This window comes from Pelodiscus sinensis, chromosome 11, assembly GCF_049634645.1.
Source record: "Pelodiscus sinensis isolate JC-2024 chromosome 11, ASM4963464v1, whole genome shotgun sequence".
NCBI lineage: Eukaryota > Metazoa > Chordata > Testudines > Trionychidae > Pelodiscus > Pelodiscus sinensis.
Genome location: NC_134721.1, coordinates 36,048,266 through 36,062,362, shown reverse-complemented (window position 1 = coordinate 36,062,362; position 14,097 = coordinate 36,048,266). Strand labels below are relative to the sequence as shown.

Genomic DNA, 14,097 nt, shown 5'->3' with positions numbered 1-14,097 from the left:
CCCAGCAGGCTGGATGCTGCAGGTGGAACCTAGGCGTCCTGGCTCCCGTTGGTCTTGGGCTGGGGGCTGGAACTGGCCTTTCCCCGGCCTGCAGGCCGGCGGTGGGAAGGGAGGACCGCGGTCGCTTCAGGCCGGGACCAGTCTCCCGCCGCGGAGGTGGGAGCGGAGCAGGGCTCCCTCCGGTTGGAACGCGCGGTCTCCAGGCCGGGAGGGTGGGAACAGGAAGTGCGCGGAACGCTAGAGCTGCTCCTTGCTCGGGGTTGGCACTTCCTGTCCAGTTTTCGTGAAACGTCACTTCCGTCACTACATTGAGTCTGGGTACCCTGCGTGAAGGTACTTCCGGCCAAAGCAGGAAGGGGCTGGGACTGAAGCGGCGCAGCAGCGAGGGAGTCCCAAGCGGCATGGCCCTGAACGCGACAGGTACCGCCTGGGGGCGGGGCAGGGGTAGGAGCTGCCTGGGGCAGCCGGAGGGGCGGGTGTGGCTGGGGGCGTAGGGCTGAGGGAGGGGAGCTGGGTCCGTGGGACTCCCCCAGCAGAGCCAGGGCTGGGGGCATCTGGCAGTAGAGGGGGGCAGCCCCATGTTACGGCTTCAGCCCAGCTCAGCCTCTCCTGGGCACAGCGGCACCGCTCTAGGCAGGCATAGCGCTGCGCGAGCGATTCAATAGAAACCCCCTGCACCCGTCGCTGAAGTGGCTCCCTCTCGGGGCCGGGCGCAGGGTCACTACACTGACAGCTTGCAAGGACTGCTGTGCGATGGCTCTGCCAACTTCCTGTATCCTCCCTCAGGCAACGATGATGGGAACTGGGAGCCACCTTCAGAGGCAGAGCTGAAGGTGATCCAGGCACGGAGAGAGCGACAGGATAAGATCAGCAGGGTGATGGGCGACTACCTGCTCAAGGGATACCGCATGCTGGGGGAGTGCTGCGAAGAGTGTGGGGTATGACCTGGGGCCCGTGCGGGGAGCCCAATAGAGGGCACTGTGCTCCATGCAGGAGCAGAGGGCGGTGGGGGTCCCCCAGCTATCCATCATTAGTTGTGCAGGTAGTGTTCATGGCCAGCTGCATCTCTTCTAACCTGGACTGATGCCTGAGTGTACTGGGACCTTATAGGGAGCAGGCTGGGCCAGACCTGTCATGTGCATGGGCCTGTGGGTCTGATCCAGGGGGGATACTGGTTTGGATGGGCCCATTGGTCTGCTCTAGCAGCCAGGGGGGCTGGATACTAATCTAAGTGGGCCTGTGCATCTGACTGGGAGAAAGGGAGGCATAGTGAGCTGAATGGATCTCAATGCCCTGCTCAGTGGTTCTGGAATGGGAGCTTCCATCACCCAGGAAGAGTTCCCTCCACTCCCAGTATGAGATCCTCCCCTTCCCATGTTACCTATTCCACCCATCCATATACATTGTGTTCCCCTGTAGAGCAGCATAGGCTGCTGGGAAAGCTGCTCCACTTCAGGGTCATGAATTCTAGTCCCTTCCATGCAACAGGGCTCCCAGCCTTCTGAGAGAGAATTATTGGATTCACCTCCTCCCTTTGCTCCCTCTCCCTCATTAGAAGCCTAGGGGTAATTCTAGTCTGCCTCTGCATTAGAGATAGAGAGCAGCTTTGGTGTCACTGCTTCCCCCAAGTTGGGCCAATCCTCTCTCTTATTGTTATGCCCTGAAGTCCCACACTAGTCTGTCTCCCCTTTGCAGACCATCTTGCTCCAAGACAAGCAGAGGAAACTTTACTGTGTGGCCTGCCAGGAGCTCAACTCTGACATCGATAAGGACAACCCAGGTATGGCCCTTCCCAGCATCATGCTGTCTGCCAGGGAGGGGTTGGAGTGACTTGGGAATTATGGGGGAACTAGCTGATTCAGAAGCCAGGGAATGAGACATTGGTAAAACGGAAAGCATGTCACAGAAGTCTGTGACTTCAGCAACTTCTGCAGCTGGCACGTGCTATTGACCTGAGAGCCACCCCAGAAGCTCAGGCAGCACAAGGGCCATCTGTACTTCTCCCCCCCCCCCCCCACCCGATCCCGCTGCAACAGTAGCAGTCCCAGGACACCCTCCCCCGGTAGCTGTGGCAGTGCTAGGCCATCCCCTGCCTGCACCAGTGGGTGCACCAGAAGCCACCTTTAGATCTCCCACTACAAGCACCAGCAGGTGTCCTTGAGCCATCCTAGCATCAGTGGGCACCTCGAGCTCCCATCCAGAACATACAAGATAAGTCATGGACAGGTCACAGGGCCATGAATCTTTGTTTATTGCCCATGATATATCCATGGTTTTTTTATTAAAAATACTTATAACCAGGGCTCGACAAATTATACAATCTACTCGCCTATGGCGAGTAGATTGTAACCCGTAAGAGCCGGGTTTGGGCGATCTGCGCATGCACAGAACGATCTGCACACACACAGATCACTGGACAGCGCGGCTGGTGAGCGGGGCTCGCCACAGTTCGGCGAGCCCTGCCTATAACTAAATCTTAGCTTTAGACATAAGGCATTCCCTTCTCATCCACTCTTATCTAATTCTGGGCACTGCATAGAACCCACCTGGTATCTGGGCTCTGTAAAGCCAGGCACTGCACAGAGCCATAGAAAGAAAGACCCTGCCTGGAAAAGCTCATAGACTGAGCAGATCCAGGATGGAGAAGGAACAGGCACTGAGAGGGGAAGGGACTTGCTCAAGTTTAGTGGCAGCACTGGGAACAGATCCCAGGTGTTGTGGCTTGCCTGCCCTCCCTCACTTCAGCTGTGGACTGTGACTGCACCCCATTCTGCATCCTGCTGGCGCTGGAGGCAGCTCTGGTACTGGCAGATCTGATCTCATCTGTCCTCTCTCTTTCCAGCACTGAATGCCCAGGCTGCACTATCCCAGGTCCGTGAGCACCAGCTGGCCTCCACTGCAGAGGAGGCCACGCCCCTTGGGTACCTCCCAGCCACTCACCAGCAGCTCCATGTGCCACGACCAGAACATTGTGAGGGGGCAGCTTCAGGACTCCGAACTGCCGCCACTGCAGCTGCCATACCACAGGCCCAGCCTGCCCCAAAGCCTGCCCTGCCTGCCAGCCCCCTGGCTGCAGCGGAGGATGCCATCCTCCGGAAGCTCGTCTGGGCCACCCAGGAGCTCCAGCACAGCATCTCCATCGAGCTCAGCCTCCAGCTGTGTAGCCTCATCCGCTCCTGTGCTGAGTCCTTGAAATGCCTCAAGGAGCTGACCCCACAGTGAGTTGTGGAGGCCTCCTCAATGCAGTGACCAGGTCCCGGAATGCTGACTACACCTGGCACAGCCATGCCGGGGGTGGAGGGGAAGGAGGATGCTCCCCCTCCTCCGAGACTCTGTTTCGCCAGCCCCCTTCGGCTGGACAAAGATCCGGTTCTTTGTCTGTAGATTCTGATTAAAAACTCCAAAATCCTGGGCAAGACTAGTCTGATAATTTGGGGTTGGGTTGTCAAAGCATCAGATCCACAAGGATGCCAGACTGGATCTAACCTGGAGAGGGGGGGATCCTGAGCTGGATGGTTCATGGATCTGTTCTGGGGTGAGAGGAAAAGATACTGGGTGGGAGGAGCAGATGGGGCCAGCCCATTCTTTGTTCCATTGTCTCATGGTCTCGCCTGTGCAGCTGTGGGAGGGGCCATGGAGCAGGCATCTGCCAGGCCTATTATAATATTGAGACAACCACTATGCAGCTAGGATCCTGTAGGCCTAGGCTGTCATGCCCTGTCCATCCATAATGGAACTCATAATCAGCAGGGGGTGGCTAGGAGGTTGCTGTGGTGACTTGGGGGCTCAGCAGGAGGCTGTCTCCAGCAGTAGCCAGTACTGGTCCAAATGCTCAATTATAGGGCTAGGGGATGCTTTGCTGCAGGAAGTGGGGAGGGGCTGCTATGGGGTGATCACCCCTTCATAAGTGATCAATAAATATCCCACTGGAGTTTCACCAACAATCACAATTCCCTACATTCTTCCTTGCATTGAAATCCTTTGCTTCCTGTTGGAGATTTTAAGCAGTGAGTGAGACAGCCACATTCTCACTACTGGATGAGGGACTCCTGTGTAAACATCCTTCCCACCCACCCCAGATCTCAGCACAAGGAAAGCAACCCCTGCATAAACAGCCCCCACCTCAGAGGCTGCTGCATCTCCACACCAATCAGAAGGGATTTCAGATCAGGACATTGTCATGCCCAATGTGCAACCCTCAGGCCCTACACCTTGTGGTCTGAGATGTGGACATTGAAATTGACTAAGGTCTGACTTGAAATTATCCAGCCTAACTTCACAGTAAAATGTGAACACACAGTTCAATGAGCTTTTTCTTTGCTTTTTTTGATTTTTTTTAAGTGCAATGTGACTCCCCCACTGGTCACTCAGGGGAGCCAACAGCTTCATTTTGAATTATTTTGTGACTCACCTTTACATATATGCACACTCTTTCCCAGCACCACAGCCTTCATCCCAGCCCCATATGGAAGAGGTGAAGGGTGGGATGGAGAGTACACCTGCCCTGCAGAATGGAATGTGCCCCCACCAATGTTCCTTCTAATCTTTTCCATCCATGTGCAGGAAAAAATTTTTATGTGAACGCAGGCATGTGCTTCATCAATAGAAACAAAACCTAGATGTGGGCACTCTGCTAATCAGCTGGGCAGCCTTTGAATCTTTCCTGAGCGGGCGCACAAGAGCACATCTTACAAAGAACACTGCCCCCCACACATGTTGGCCAGACCTCACACATTGCGTGTGCAAGGTTGAGATTGAGTGGCTCTTCAGAAGGGCATTCACTGTCCAGCACCCAATAAAACATTGTCCAGTTTTGCTTCAGTAGTGATGGGGGACAGTCCCCCCCAAAAAAGAGGGCTGCCCAGTCCAAAGCCAGATTAATTACCTCCCTGGACTACGGAGCTGGTTCCCCTTCCATAAGGCTGGACTCAGCTCCCTGCTCTGCCTTAGCAGTTGCCACCTGGTACACTGGAAAGCAGTGCCACTCAGCTGCCCAGACTGCTGTTGAGAGGGGAGGGCCCCTGCCATGCTGGGTGCTGCCCGGGCTGAGACTGCACCCTTTTGGGTGGGGCGCCCTACCGAGAGAGAGAGAGAGAGAGAGCCCCACTCCTCGGAATGTTGCAGTGGAAACAGCCAACAGAAGTTTTCCTTTGCTGGGAAACAGGGGCCAAAGGCCACACTGCAAGTCAGTGCCAGAGCCAAGGATAGAGTCCTGACCCTCGTCCCTGCCCCTGCTCTCACCCCCTAGTTTCCCTTCCAGAGGTAGCAATAGAGCCCATCATCCCTAGCTGTCCGGTATATTTTTTTACCTGATGGAGGAGGAGAGAGGTAGAGCATAGATGCCAGGGTAGCAGGCTGCACAAACCCAGCACTCTAGACGGGCCCCTGGGGACATGTCTGATCTGCCCCTTCCCCCCAGCCCTGCTGCTAGCTGAGGCCACTGTTTTTCTCCAGCTAAGCGGCTTTCCGCACCCTCCAGGCGTCTGGCCAGAGGATTAGCATCCCAGGGTTGGCCTTCCCTGCCAGTGGGCCCCACCGCAGACCTGGAAAGAGCCTATTGGTGGAGACGGGGAGGATCTGTTTGCTAGGCCACTCGCTGAGGAGCCAGAGCCCTGTTTGCCCTCGGGAGGGGGTCTCCTTGTGTCCCAGCCGCTGTTGCCCCTTTAAGCCCGAGGCGGCCTGCCCCTTTCGGGGAGGGGGATCTGAAAGGGACCAGGTGGGGTGTGGTAGCAGCAGGCAGAGCAAACAAAGGGCGAGCCGGCTCGGGGGACGGATTAGGGAACCCATCAGCTGTTGTCAGGCTGCCACGCCCCCTCTGTCCGTCTGTCTGTCTCTGTTCCAAGGGCTGCAGGGCCGGAGCGGACATCCGAGCTCCCCGAGCCGCTGGGAGCGTGGCTTGCTAGCCCCGCGCTCGTCCGCCTGCGAAGGGTTTCTCCATCGCTCCAGCCGCCCCCACCCCTCGAGCTCCGCAGAGGGCGGTTCGCGGCCAGAAGCCCGCGGAACAAAGAAGCAGGAAAAAGGCACCAGATGGAAAAATAGACCGGAAAATAGCGAGCCGGGAAGCGGAGCAGCGCGGATGGCAGCGGGTGGAAGGGGAAGGAGGCTTCGAGATGAGCTGTCCTGAGATCCTGGGTTAGCCGAAAGCGTTGGGCGGGAGCACAGAATGATCCGGCCGGCCCTTTCCTAGCCCCCCAGGGGTGAGGGAGTGAAGCTAGCGTGACCCACCCCCCCCCCCCCCCCCCGCCCTGAGCTAGATCAGCACCGGACTGGGCGCTGCAGGGGCTGGCTGACGGGGGGATCGGCCTGTTAGAAAGCTGTGGGGGCAGCTACCAGCTAGGACGGTCGAATTGGGGCATAGTTAGCTCGATCGTGGATGCCCCCTAAAGACAGTGTGTGGGGACCTAGTAGAAGGACCCTCCCCGCTGAGAATTAGGCTTTGGACAGGGACAGAGAGAACTGGACACCTGTATAGCCCGGACGCACCTCTCTGCCACAGGCTGAGCTTATCTGCCTGGGGGGCTCTCTCTTTTTCTTTCTTTCCCTCCCCATCTCCTGTCCACGATGAATGGCCTCCAGCCCCCCCAGGACTGCCTGGGGGGTAACGTCTGCTCCATTGAAGGGCTCCCCCCGCTGCCCAAGGGCCTCAGCGGGATCCTCAACTCCAGTGGCGGCTCATGGCGTGAGATTGAGAAAGTGTACAGCAAGAAGACACGGATCCAGGACGACCTGAGCAAATCACGAGCTGCCTCCGAGAAGCTGCTGCGGAGCAAACCAGCCAACCTGGACTCAGCGCTGGCCATGCTGCGCAAGGAGATGGTAACCGCATCCCTGCCCCCATAGCACAGCCTCCCCCACGTGGCATGGCCGTCCTCTACATGGCACAGCCTCTCTGCCCTCCCATGACGTGCCCCCTGCCTCCCATGCACCACTTAGCTGGGGTAGACTGCTAAGCTCCCCGGGCAGCCGGCACTGTGGACACAAGTTGGGGGGGGGGGGGTGGAGACTTGCCTCAGAACTTGGGACACTTGTGGGCTGGGGAATTTCCCGGAGTCACAAGCTCCCAAGGTTTCACTGAGAGTCTCATCGTATTTGGGGCAGCTTTCCTTGACTAGTGCCTGCCCACATTCCAAAGCTGCCCTGTTCTAAGAGCTCCAGGCTCCTTAAAGTACCACAGTGCCTGCTTGTGTGGACACAGTTCTAGTGGGATAGAGGTGCTTATCCCAGGGCAGCTATTCCTGATTGAGAAGGGAACTAACTAGCTGGAGGATGTGCCTATGCTATGGTCCTCCCCTTACTCCCACTTTCCAGGCTCCAAGGCAGCAGGCAAAGAAATGGGACCCACCATTATGTATGCCCATGTGCAGTGAGGCGGGGATCTGGCTTACAATTTTTCAACTCCTTAGGCTTGGCATGACTGAATGTGACTGGCATTTGGATCAAAATGTCTTTGGTTGTGTTTGTGTCCATGTACATGTGTAACTTTATGTTGGTGTCTGTGCGTGTAGGTGGAGGGAGTGTATACAACAGCATATGCATCACACATGTGTGGGTATTGTGCTGCATGTGTGTATTGTAAATACCTAGCATGTGGGGAGGACATATATGGGCATGTTTGTGTACATGTGTGTGTAGCATTATGTTGGGTTTGGGCAAAAATGCATGTGAATGTCCAGGCTGTGCATAAAGCATGTTGCATACATACAGGTGGCATTAGCTGGCCTGTGCAATACAGGAAGTTAATCTAGATGATCTAATGGTCCCGTCTGGCCTTGAAATCTATACATTTCAGTGTCATTAGTAGCAGTAGTGAATTAGAAATGAGGTTGTGAAGGACCTCATGGGGGTTGCCCCATTGAACACAAGTTGAGAGAGGTCAAGCTGTGTTGACATGGACCTTACCAGTAGGGATCCCAGAGGTATATTCATAGGATGGCCCTTACAATGACTGTGAATAGAAGATGACCCAAGGAGAAGCCAAAGACTCGGAACATCAGATACATTAAGAAGGGTAGGTTGATCAAAATGTCTATGAGGCAAGATGGTCAGGGATGCAACCACACACTCGGGGTGTCATTAAATCCCTGACAGCCAAAAGCTGGGACTGGACAACAAGGGGTGGACCACTCAATGATTATTCTGTCCTGTTCATTTCCTCAGGAGCACCTGGAATTGGCCACTATCAGCAGATAGGACACTGGGCTAGAGGGACCTTTGGTCTGACCCATTATGGCCCTTCTGTTGATATGGGCCAGATATAAGCAGAACTTAGTAAGATCAGTTTGCACCAAAGGCAGACACATGGTCATGGGTTTGGAAGAAGTCTATAAAGGTTGCCAACCCTGAATAGGGAAGTGGAAAGAAGGAAGAAGAGTATTAGCATCTAGGAGCCCTCGTCATGGAACGGGGCTCCATTGCACTGGGCATTGTATGGATACAACTCACACAGCCAGGCTAGTGTGAATGTGCACTGTATTTATAGAATAGGCATGTAGTGTGGTGATAACGGTGTGCAGACACTGCTACACCTGAAATACATGCACCCAAGTATGGATATCCATATATGCAAATACACACATAAAGCAGGTCTTGTTCCCCCCAACAGGAGGCAGCAAAGGTAGGATGGAATAGCAGGCGGCAGAGTCACTGGCTGAGCAGTGGGGCTGTGGGTTGGGAATTGAAGGGCATCAGGGAGCCATGAGGAGGAACGGACCCAACTGTGACAGACCCTCCTGGTCCCTGTCCTCACAGGTGGGCCTGCGCCAACTGGACATGTCACTGCTGTGCCAGCTGTGGTCGCTGTACGAGTCAATCCAGGAGTACAAAGGGCTGTTCCAGGACATGTCGTCGTCCCTTCACTCTGAGGGCTCCTACGCTGCTGAGAACGGCTTCTCTGATGAGGATGATGAATTTGAGGTGGAGCCACCAGGACCTGATGTGCACAAGGAGACACCACTGCTGGGCCGGCTCAGCCTGCCTCAGCCCCAGAACTCCCGTGACCAATGGCTGCAGGACTCCTTCCACATCACTATCTGAGCCTGTGGTCACTGCAGCCTCACCCCCTTTGGACATAGTAGCATGTGTAGCTGGGAGCTCCCTATGCTGGGAGAGGCCAGGGCTGGAGAAGCCAGGCATTCCCCCTGCAGCCAGCGATCCTGTCCCACTCCCTACAGTGCCGCCTGCTGGGAGAGGCCAAGGCTAGAGTATCTGGGAGCTCTCTCTGCAGCCAGCTCCTGTCCTTCTCCTTGCAGTGCCCCCTATAAGGAGAGGCTAGAGCAGTGCATTTTGCTGCATTGTTGTGGGTGGGCAGTTAGGATCCTGTTAGCAGGTTTTAGTGCCTCAGCAAGGAGCCAAAAATGGCCACTTTTAAGATATTTAAAAATAAAATTTAAAAACATTTGACACATACGGGAAAAAAACCCGGCCCCTCCTGAAGGGGGAGAGGCGAAATGTAATATATACAGCCTGTTGGGACTTGAACCCCAACCGAGTTGTGGAATAAATCCTCAGAGATTGACTTTGCCTTGTAATATTCCAGTACATAGGGATGGGAGTCAGAACTTGGAAAGTAATTGCAGCATTTGTGTCGGACCTACTGGAATTCTAGTTTCATCCCCCACCCTCGCTTGCCCCACAAGGTAACTGAGAAGGCCAAGAGTTACCTGTCTCCATTCGAATTGTCAGCTGGACCTGTAATAGCCTTCAGGCAGGATGAAGATGGAGGACAGGTGTGGGGAGTGCATGCCAAGAAGGGCCATGGAGGGGTATTGGTAGTGGTAGAGAAGAGCAGCATAGGGTTAGCAGCCCAAAGTGGGGGGATGTCCCAGCATGAGGAGAACAAGAGGAGAGAGAGCTCCCAAACCACGGTTTCATCTCCCCAATGTGATTCTGAGGGCTAATCTCATGACATTTGACTGGTCGGGGTTGGTGACACTGTATTCCCTGAGAAGAGCCCAGCAACTGCTCCTGCCCCACTTATCCGGGAACAGAAAGGGCTGGTATGTTGAACCTGGAGGGCTCTGTGCACTGCTTAATTAGTAATTAAAAGAGTGCTTGGGCTTAAGCAATCTTTTTACTTTCATAACTGACATGGCAAGCCCAGAGATGCCAGGCTAGGAACAGCCAGGCTTAGAGATTGAACCCCAGCAATAGCTGATTCCGTGTAAAGTTTTCTTGCATCCCTGACCCCAGGGCTACTCAACACATGGCCCGTGGGCCACATGTGGCCCGCGGTGCATTTTGGGTTTACATGGGGGCTCAACCCGCGGCCCATGGGTGGGATCCTTTGAACATGGCCTCCTCTGGGAACACACTCCACAACGGCAAGGCCTCTCCCAGGCAGGGTGAACACTGGAAGACGCAAGTGGATGGGCTACCTGGCACAGATGGATACAGGGTATCGGTGTTTCTAGCCCCCAGGGAAGAGGTGCTGGGAGCACCCAGGGTGGGGGGAGAGGTACTGTGTGAAAGAAGCTATTTGCACATATTTGCATATGCATTTCCATGTATATGCAACCACACTTAAGTTGTGGCCCCCCGCACATGTTGTGAGTATCATTGTGGCCCCCTGGGCTTCCAAAGTTGAGTAGCCCTGTCCTACCCTGTAGCTGACATTTCCTGCAGGAACTACTCATGGCCAGCAGGGGGAGCAGTGAGTCTGAATTTCTGTCCACAGGGAGATGGGCTCATGGCTCCTTTAGCAGGATGGTGGGGGCAGGGACATCCCATCCCTCCAGGCCCAGCCAGTCTTGGTGTCCCCCTGCCAGATTGATCGAGGGGACAGTGGGGCCCTGAACCCTCAGTCCCACACTGTGTCATTCAGGAGGCTCCCCACACACAATGTTCTTGTCAGCCCCTCTTCCTCCTATTCTCACCCAGCAGCTCTAGTGGGAAGGCCCCTGCTGGCAGGGGTGGGAGCGTGGCTAACACTGTGGACCCTCCCCATCCACTATGGGCCCCCTCGAGACACATAGCATTGCCTGGGCCTGGCTGGACAATATATACCCCATCCCTTCTCCCTGGGGAGGGGGGGGGGGTGCAGCCCTGTCTAATTTACACCAGCTGTCCAAATCTGGAAGCATGGTGGGGTCTAGTGGGTGGTCTGGGTGCTAGGATTCCTGGGTTCTAGGCCTGGCCTCTGGGAGCACACAGTGGGGTTGGGGCCAGGGGCCAGGTCTCATTTGCTTGATTTTTTTGCCCCAAGTGAGTTCAGCAGCCTCCACTGGTTCCAGGATTCCCATGGCCGAGTGGCCTTGGGGAATATAGTGCATTCAAATAGCACTGTTGGCCCTGTCTCCTGTTCCCGCAGTGTTTAACAATGTGCTGCAGCTGCCCATCCCTGCTCTGCTGTCAGCTCCCAGGTTCATGTCCCTACTCGAAGGTGAAGGAGTAGAGGCAGCCTGGGAAGGGCTGACTGCAAGTTCTTTCCAAGCTGACAGTCCACCCCCTCTCACCCTACTCAGCTGGGGCAGGTGTGGCTAGAAGATCCCAGCCCTGAGTCAGGATTACTCAGTGTTTGACAAGAGAATCACAATGGAAAAGGCCTGGGTGGGTGTGGGAGTGCATTCCCACCGGGGCTGTGTGGAGGAACTGAGGGGCATTAGCAGAGCTGGGGGAGCTCATGTTGGTATAGCTGGGGGCTGTGGAGAGGGACTGAGGGGCACCAATAGGGCTGGGTGTGTCCGGGAGCTGAGGGGAGGCATTGAGAGGTGCTGTAGGACTGGTGGGGGAGAGCCTAGGACAGGGCTCATGGGGCTGTGGGTCTGAAATGAGGACCAAGACATGACACCCTGATTCAGTTGCAGATTCTGTTGTGTTAACATTGGGGTGGGGGCTGATGATGCAGCCACTGACTCAGAGACAGCGGGTGTTTTATAGGGCAATAGGGACACGGGGTGTTGTGGTCATTGCTCCCATACACACACTTTGGAATGGTCACTGCAACCCCTGTGGGTAGGAAGTGGGGAAAGGATTCATGGCAGACTGTGTTTGGAGTGTAACAGGAGTCCAGGCCTGTGATTCACTGACAAGCAACATGTGACATGTGTGGTTGCACACAGGACATGATCCATGTGTGGCCATCTAATGGCCCTGACACACATGACATGAACACAAGTACCAGGCAGATGTGTGGCCATGAGCTTGTGCACCCACCTGTAGCCATGCATGAGTGTCTACACAGGGACCCATGGGCACAGCATATGTACATATGGCTTATTTGTGACCCTGGAGGGCAGGGATCCTTGTGCCAATGCCTGTGCTGGCGTGTGCACTTTTGCAGGAGGCTGCATGCAGCAGGAGGCCCCTGCCCGGAGCTGGGGGAGTTAGCTGCTCTCTGGGCCTGGCAGGCCATTTCTAAATTTGGGGTGGTGGCTCCTATGCCAGGACCCAGCTCAGCTTACTGGGTATTTATACCCGCTGAGCCCACAGGCAGCTATGTGAGCAGGGGGGTGGAGGGTGGGAAGTGTCAGTGGGGGTGGGGTAGGAGGGTTGGGCTGGGGAAGTTGCAGGGGGGTGTCTCCAGTCTGGTCTTAGTCATGACCCCCACAGTTGTGATCCTTTCCCCATCCCCCATGCTGTGTCCCCCTCCCCCAATCAGGACTAAGATAACCTAGTGCTGCAGGGAAAAAATGGGAGGGGGGGAAATAGGGGGTGTCCAGAGAAGGGAGCATGAGGGTGCAGTGGGAGGCTTTTAACTCAGATCTGTTTACCCCTTCTCCTGCCCCCTCAAAAACTGTATTCTCCAACTGTGACTCCCTCTGGCCATCTCCCAGACTCCCCCCCCCCCCACAGCTCCCCAGAACCCACACCATCAATCTCCCGCTACCCCCATTTCCTCTAGCTACCCCCACTTTTTCTCTATCCCTTCCATTTAGCCCCCTCTCCCTACTTCCACTTATGTAGCACCTCCCCCATCGACCCCCTCCCCAGTGCATAGCCCCCCTCGCTCCCAGGACCCCAGACGTGCCTGGGCTAAAGCGCCCACCCTGGTGGGTGGCATCTCCAGGCACGACCCCATTTACCGCTGCCCTGCCCCCACCGCTGCCCCCTGGCTGGGGGGGGCGGACTCGCGCCTTTCTCTGCTTCTCCTTTCCTCTGCTTCTGCTTCTGGTTTCGTCTCCGCGCAAACTTCCTGCGCGGGGCGAGCCCGGCCCAGCCCGGCCCGGCGCGCACCCCCGGCGCCCCGAGTCCTAGGGAGGGGCGTGCAGGATCCAGGAAGCGCAGCCACGGCCGGCCGACAGGCGCTGGCAGCCTGGCACGGGTCCCTTGTTCGCTCTCGCCGGAGTTTTCCCTTCTCCGCTGCCTGTCGGGCTCGGGCACCGGAACCGAGTTGGAACTGATCTGCCCGGCGTCTGGCCCGGGGGCAGAGAGCGGGGCCGCAGAGACCCGGGGGTGAGAGCCAACTTCTCCCCAGGCTTCGCGGTGACAACACCTCTCCAGGGATCGGGTTGTCCGGGGGGAGCCCAATCCCCCCCCACAGGAATCGGAGTGTCCGGGGAGGATCCACGCCAGGGAACGGGGTGTTGGGGGGAGTCCAGCCCCTCAGGGAACGGGGTGTCGGGGGGAGCCCAGCCCCTCAGGGAACGGGGTGTCGGGGGGAGCCCAGCCCCTCAGGGATCGGGGTGTTGGGAGGCAGCCCAGAACCCCGCAAGTTTTCGAGGAGCCCCGTTGGCTCTGCTCGCATCCAAGCCGCCGCCGCTCGGGTGTCGTGTTCCGGCAGCGTTGGGGTCCGGCACGATGGGCATCGCGGGGCATCGGCCGGTGCTGCGGGGGCAGCCGTAACCTGTGGGGCGACTGTCTCGGGTCGGACGAGGGCTGCTCCGCGTGACCCGCCACGAGCCGCGATGAGTTCCGCGTGGAAGAGACTCCAGCGCGTGGGCAAACGCGCCGCCAAGTTCCACTTCGTGGCCTGTTACCAGGAGCTGATGGTGGAGTGCACCAAGAAATGGTGAGTGGGGCCAGCCCCCCGGGCTGGGACGGGACGGCTCAGCCGGGCATGGGCACAAGTGTGTGCGGAGAACCCCGATATAGCTAAGGGGCAGAGCTGTGCACAGGGGCCCCCAGTATAACTAAGGGGCAGAGGTGGGTGAGGGGGACCCC

At 56.7% G+C, this 14,097-nt stretch overlaps 3 protein-coding genes across 6 annotated transcripts in view; all 3 read left to right on the top strand.

Moving 5' to 3' along the window:
- The first annotated feature begins 55 nt into the window (after positions 1-55).
- ZNRD2 (zinc ribbon domain containing 2) lies at positions 56-3,416 on the top strand. The gene is made up of 4 exons (XM_006131612.4): positions 56-420; positions 787-938; positions 1,696-1,780; positions 2,843-3,416. The coding sequence occupies exons 1-4, from the start codon at positions 402-404 to the stop codon at positions 3,220-3,222; spliced, it is 636 nt and encodes a 211-aa protein (XP_006131674.1). The 5' UTR covers positions 56-401; the 3' UTR covers positions 3,223-3,416.
- A 2,200-nt stretch (positions 3,417-5,616) lies between these two features.
- On the top strand, positions 5,617-10,060 carry FAM89B (family with sequence similarity 89 member B). The gene is made up of 2 exons (XM_006131613.4): positions 5,617-6,816; positions 8,749-10,060. The coding sequence occupies exons 1-2, from the start codon at positions 6,562-6,564 to the stop codon at positions 9,031-9,033; spliced, it is 540 nt and encodes a 179-aa protein (XP_006131675.2). The 5' UTR covers positions 5,617-6,561; the 3' UTR covers positions 9,034-10,060.
- A 2,493-nt stretch (positions 10,061-12,553) lies between these two features.
- Positions 12,554-14,097, top strand: part of EHBP1L1 (EH domain binding protein 1 like 1) — a 34,500-nt gene continuing 32,956 nt past the window's right edge. Inside the window, exons 1-2 of one of the 4 annotated variants that reach the window (XM_006131614.4) lie at positions 12,554-13,389; positions 13,718-13,945. In XM_006131614.4, coding sequence (XP_006131676.2) covers positions 13,842-13,945 — 104 coding nt within the window. In that variant the 5' untranslated portion in view covers positions 12,554-13,389; positions 13,718-13,841. Of the gene's footprint in view, positions 13,946-14,097 lie in introns of all 4 variants that reach the window. The other 3 variants (XM_006131615.4, XM_006131616.4, XM_075939246.1) reach the window with 3 other exon arrangements.

What these genes read in the sequence shown, in the direction of transcription:
- ZNRD2 (XM_006131612.4), top strand. An exon ending in AGTGCTGCGAAGAGTGTGGG is followed by an intron (nt 939 to 1,695) that starts GTATGACCTGGG and finishes TCCCCTTTGCAG; the next exon opens with ACCATCTTGCTCCAAGACAA. An exon ending in CATCGATAAGGACAACCCAG is followed by an intron (nt 1,781 to 2,842) that starts GTATGGCCCTTC and finishes CTCTCTTTCCAG; the next exon opens with CACTGAATGCCCAGGCTGCA.
- FAM89B (XM_006131613.4), top strand. Translation starts at nt 6,562, where the DNA reads ATGAATGGCCTCCAGCCCCCCCAGGACTGCCTGGGGGGTAACGTCTGC. An exon ending in CCATGCTGCGCAAGGAGATG is followed by an intron (nt 6,817 to 8,748) that starts GTAACCGCATCC and finishes CTGTCCTCACAG; the next exon opens with GTGGGCCTGCGCCAACTGGA.